Source organism: Ictalurus punctatus, chromosome 6 (genome assembly GCF_001660625.3).
Source record: "Ictalurus punctatus breed USDA103 chromosome 6, Coco_2.0, whole genome shotgun sequence".
NCBI classification, from domain to species: domain Eukaryota; kingdom Metazoa; phylum Chordata; class Actinopteri; order Siluriformes; family Ictaluridae; genus Ictalurus; species Ictalurus punctatus.
Genome location: NC_030421.2, coordinates 24,584,806 through 24,590,805, shown reverse-complemented (window position 1 = coordinate 24,590,805; position 6,000 = coordinate 24,584,806). Strand labels below are relative to the sequence as shown.

The following is a 6,000-nucleotide window of genomic DNA, read 5'->3' as shown; positions in this document are numbered from 1 at the left end:
CATCATTTGATCTCAAACCCATGCCGTTTTACAGAAATTTGTTGGCTTTCATCCTTTGGGTCAATACCACTTTTGGCTGAAAATCTTCTGGGATATGTCTCTATCAGATTTGGACATTCTTCCTGACAAAATTGCTCACGATCTGTCAGATTGGACGGAGACACATGGTGAAAAGTAATTTTCAAATCTTGTCACAAATTCTCAGATGTCTTTGCTGCAAACTGACATGCTGTCGTGACACATCCACCCATTCATTCATTCATTTGACCGCTGTATCTAATCACTAAACTGCAATATCTGCCACAACCACTGGAGGCCGCAATTTCTTGAAACTCTGGTTGAACCATTATTTGTTTTCTACTCTTTGTCAAAGATATTAGTATAAGAAAGGGGGGAATATTATACACTCACAATAAGGGAGTGTATTACACGTGTCTATAAACTAGCCATCTGAGAGACAATCATGCTATCTTATCATACATTTGTTGTTGTTGTTTTTGTTAAACCTAAGTAGGCAGAGGTTTCACCACCATGCATACTGTATATCTAGATCTACATTAGCACTAGTTATTGAAAATACAGGGACACACGTTGGAAGGAACTAAAATCAGATTTGAGGATAAGTATATATTGTAGCCTGATATATGAAAGACAACCTCCAAATGGCTTGTTCTGAGTCTGTAGGAGTAAAGAAACAAATCATTATGATTAACATCGCTGAGAGCATCTCTGACATGAAATACATGGATGTGACGTGGGTTGGACATAAAGGAGCGCATCGTCTGACGTCACTGGCGGATCTACGACACGCTGCTCTGCTCTCTGCTCCTCCACTGCGCTGTTGCTGATGCGGCGCTCCGAGTCACAATGAGGCGGAAGCTCAAGTTATTTGAGAGAATGTTCTCTCCGGTACGTCCGCTCACATATTACAGCATCGAGCAGGAACCTCGGCGTGTCCCACACTGTGTGGAGATGTTGGGGAAGCGAGGAGTGAAAGCGGACTTCGGAACAGGTCAGAACCAATCGGACCAGAACGGATGCTGAAGTTGCATGGCTTTCTATCAGTCCGCTTCCAGCAGAAACCGGGCTCAAAGTCTCGTGCGTATTTATGCCTTTTAAACATTAATAATAATATCGCATACTTCCTACATAATAGGCGATTTCTTTTGTACAGAGAAACCACAGTGATAAAACATGGCAGTGCCTAATATGGTGTTTTCGGACGTTGAAACTTTCCTGGATAACCACCCCGAATTGTTTGAGGACTATCTAAACAGAAAAGGGAAACCCAGCATGGTAGAAAAATGGCTCAAAAGCCACCAAGCGAACAAAACCCCTACGAATTCCACCACGGAAGCGGAGAAATCCCATGCGTGTAAGGACAGCTGGGCGAGTAAGGGAGACGGGCTGCAGCGGAGAGCATCACAGAAAGAACTGCGCAAAACTTTCGCTCGCTCCAAAGCCGTCAGCGCGAACAGGACGTACGACGAGCACGTGAACTCGCGAGCTCAGGAGCCGCTGACCAGCATGCGGAGACGCGCTTTACTAAGGAAAGCCAGCTCCTTACCCCCAACTACAGCACACATCCTGTCCGCGCTGCTCGAGTCGCGCGTCAACATCCCACAGTACCCTTCCACAGCCGTGGACTTCAAATATTACCTCAAAGAGCACAACGAGCGCGAGTTCTTCCTGGAACTGGTGAAAGACATCTCCAATGACCTGGATTTAACCAGCCTGAGCTACAAGATTTTGGTGTTTGTGTGCATCATGGTGGATGCTGATCGCTGCTCGCTGTTCCTGGTGGAGGGCACTGCGAATAAAAAGACTCTGGTGTCCAAATTTTTTGACGTTCACGCCGGGACCACCGTCCTGCCATCCCTGAGCAACTCGGATGAAGTCCAGGTTCCGTGGGGGAAAGGGATTATAGGTTATGTTGCTGAGCATGGAGAGACTGTTAATATCCCCGACGCGTATCAGGTGCGAAAGAGTGACACCTCAAGAAAAGATGGATCTTTCTCTTGAGAGATTATAGGCCATTACTTTGCTTGGCAAAGATGTCAAGTGTTTTCTTTTCAGTCATGTAACATTACCAGAAGCTGATCATTAACTACCTTCATGAGATCTGTAAAATAATGAGCTGGCCAAGGCTATCGATTGCTGAATTGATTAACTTACCGAAAAAAATGCACTCTCTCCATTTCTCCCTTATATGATCTTTCGCACACTTGGACTACAATTAATTGGTCTGTCAATCTTCACAGACTTTCACTAACAAGGGAGTTTTTCAAACAGTCTCAAACGAAATACATTTTTAAAGAGTTGAGAGGTTCTAGTGAGCTTTAAGTAGGCTAATCAAAAATAAATAAATCTTGACTATGAAACAGGCAACAGATGGTCATCTCAAACAGGTGAAGTTGGGAAAGCCTTTGGATGTGGGAGTCAGTATATTTCTAAGACAGCTTCTAAGATAACTTTTGTATCATAACAAAACATCACTTTTAACAACCATTCATATCAGATGTGAATGAAATAACTTGAGAAATATAGTCATCTGTGCCTGCAGTTATTATCCGCTGGACTATCTTTAACACTAATTGCAAAGAGGTCCTGAAAAGCAGCATGCTGTTTAATGAGTATTTCATTCACAAGCAATAATCCTCAACAAGAGATACATTTTGATAGATTTAGCAAAAATTTGCTAGAATCACTGTTGGTGGAAACTCAAAAGATGAATGAAAAGTATCCCAATAGTGAGTGATAGGGTGAATTCAGTTTTTGAATGTCCAAATTTCTAAGATTTCTTGTCATTAGTACAACAAATAGTGAAAGAAAACATAGATTAGTTTATATCCTAATCTAAAGAAGCAAGGCTTTGTCAAGACTGACCGAAAACCATTTCTTAATGACATATTTGTTCATTTGGGACATCTTGAAATAATGAAATGATAAATATCTGTACATGATTTGAACTAACTTTATGCTTAATTTGTCTCTATGTACTGAGTATATGCATAATAAATATATACAATATATTAGTCATGACAATTAACCTTATGGAAAAAAAAAGTGAAAGCGTATGTAATTTTTCCTACCTTAAGATTTGTGGGGTCAGCTTCATGTTTGATAGCAGGCACACACGCTTATATTATATATTGTCACACGATTTAAGTCATGTTAGTTTTATCAAACAGTTCCAGAAGGGCTTAACAAAAAAAAAATCCCGCTATGTGAAACTGTCCCACTTTACCTAATGTCCCAATATACCTGAATTCACCCAATATGCTGCAAAACCTTAAGCTGCCATATTGTAACCCCTGAACCCCTCAGGATCTGTTTGGTGGGTCCAGACTCATTGAGGGGTTCGTAGTACCTACTGAATCACTGTTAATACTATAATTCAATAATAGACCAAAGTTGAAATGCTTGTATAACAAAGTATTATGCTGTAATGTTTTCTCCCTCCGTAGGACCATCGTTTCAGTGATGAGATTGATAAGTTGACAGGTTATAAGACCAAGTCACTGCTGTGCATGCCCATCCGGAGCAGTGATGGAGAGATCATAGGAGTGGCACAGGCCATCAACAAGAGTCCTAGCGGCGCACTGTTCACTGAGGATGATGAGAAGGTAACATATTTTGCTAATATTCCGACCTCTGGTCACCTGTATTGTTTTAGTAAACTAGACATCTTTATGATGTTACATTGCTGTGGAGAAGCAGCGGTTGAACCTACCAATATAACTAAATTCCATAATTTATTGGATGAGTTTATTAGGATTTATGTAATTGTTTCTAAGACCAGCACTGTTCCTAGATTTCAGTTCAGATCTTTTGTGGTGATCCATAACTGTGGTACTGAAGGGGGAATTCATGGCATGGCCTGTGAAGGATTGGTGTTGGTAGTGTTCACAGCATGCTGTTCCTCTACCTGCCGTTAGTGTTGAGCTCTGACTGTGGAGCATGTAGTCTGGAGAGACTGTTTGCATTGCAGTGGAGGGGGCTAACCTGTGCCTGGCCTGGCATGTCATGTAGGAACTAGGAAGGAACTAGCTGCACACATATTAGTGTCCATGGCCCTGGCAGTTGGCTGAAGGTCTCCTGGTGGTCTTTGATGTTCACAAATTGACATCCAGTTATGCAATAATGAAAGGTTCCACTTATTGCATATTGGGCCTTGCTTTGTATATCATATGGGCATGGGTGCTGAAGTTACACACAGTGACATTATGTCTGGCTTTGAGTTGATGGCATTGTTCATTCTTCTTTAAGGCTTCGTCCACTGCAAACCCTCAATGAATTCAATTTGGTTGTCTTTTTTTGCCCAAGTATGAAAGAAGAGAGGCTTTTGAAGAGAAGTGAGACACAAATTTGTCATAGATCAACTTGCATTTATTAAATGAAAACAAATGGATACTGTTAGGACTCAGCTGTAAATTAGTAAAGGTTGACACTTTGAATTGCAGCACCACCAAGCTGCCTCTCTCTTCCAAGATTGGTGAACTATGTACAGTATAGTGTATGTATAATGTTAAAACGAGATATTTTTATTACCATAAAAAATGCCTCAGTACTGATTGCTGAAGCAGTGTTATGAAGGCATTATATTGTACTAAGGTTGGAGCAGTGTTAGTTGAAAGCTTGAGAATTCACATTTGCAAGGCTCTTGGATTGAATTCTGGGTCACTTTAGATACATTTACTTTGGATAAAAGAATTTCCCAAGCGAATAATCGTAAATTAACTAACTACACATTCTTCAATGTATATCTAGTTTAGGGCTGCAACTAACGATTATTTTCATAATTGATTAGTTGGCCGATTACTTTTTCGATTAGTTGGATGGGGCGGGGGAATTTCAGTACCATTTTTAAATTTATTTAAAATAAAATCTAGAAACTGAGTGTTACAAATATAAACTTATGACTAAACTTTACACAACTGTTTGTCCAATTATATAAGACTGAAAAGAACCCAATACACACAGACACACACCACAATATATATTATTCATTGAGGACTGTAGTTTGATTCTGTGCTTTTTTTGCTTCTATAAAAAGTAATACATATATATATATATATATATATATATATATATATATATATATATATATATATATATATATATATATATATATATAAGTATCTATGTATCACTTTTTATGGACGCACAAAAAGCACCGAATTCTACAGTCCTAGCAATCCCTGGTTGACTGGAAGAACCTGTCATTCCCCAGGGATTGGTTAAAGTACTATTGATACAAATACCAGGTTAAATTACATTTTATTGTTGGTGTGACATTTAATTTGACTCTCTGAATTATCGTTTGTTTATTTTATTGTATATTTTAGGTTTTTGCAAATTATCATTTCATTTGTAAATAAATTTAAAATAAATCCATCAATGAACGATTGTCAGCTTAGCTAACGTGATATTTGTGAATGCACGCGGATAACCAAATTTATTAATTTTAAAACATCTCATTTGAATATATTTTGATATATTTAAAAAAAAAAATGTATATTATTTAAAAATTTATAAACTTTCCTACAGACCCCCTGCAATTACACCACTGACCACTAGGGGGTCCTCAGAAACACTGGACTAGATGGTAGCGTGCATAGTGTAAGTGTATAGTAGGTCATTTGGGACACAACATTAGTATTTACTCTCCAATATGTGTTTTCGGAACAGAAGTAATGTAATGAGTAAATGTACTGTGCGCAGACCAACTAATCGATAATTAGATTAGTTGACAACGATTTTCATTATAGATTATTATCGATTTTATCGATTAGTTGTTGCAGCTCTAATATAGTTCTTAATGTATTTTGTTCTAAGAAATGATAAACACAATATTTTGTTATAGACTATGCAAAATGAGGTTCCTTATAACCATGTGTTGAATCCATAATCACTTTGTTATTTCATATTACTAGATGTTATCTATATGTATACTAGATGTTATTGCTATATCCAATGAAAATTCTTTTGAGGAATCCA

At 38.4% G+C, this 6,000-nt stretch overlaps 1 protein-coding gene across 2 annotated transcripts in view; it reads left to right on the top strand.

Annotated features, from left to right (window-relative positions):
- The first annotated feature begins 855 nt into the window (after positions 1-855).
- The window catches only part of pde11a (phosphodiesterase 11a), a 72,592-nt gene continuing 67,447 nt past the window's right edge, over positions 856-6,000 (top strand). The window contains exons 1-3 of one of the 2 annotated variants that reach the window (XM_053681043.1): positions 856-1,098; positions 1,175-1,977; positions 3,468-3,626. In XM_053681043.1, the coding sequence (XP_053537018.1) occupies positions 1,195-1,977; positions 3,468-3,626 (942 nt within the window). In that variant the 5' untranslated portion in view covers positions 856-1,098; positions 1,175-1,194. Of the gene's footprint in view, positions 1,978-3,467; positions 3,627-6,000 lie in introns of both variants that reach the window. The other variant, XM_017470376.3, reaches the window with a different exon arrangement.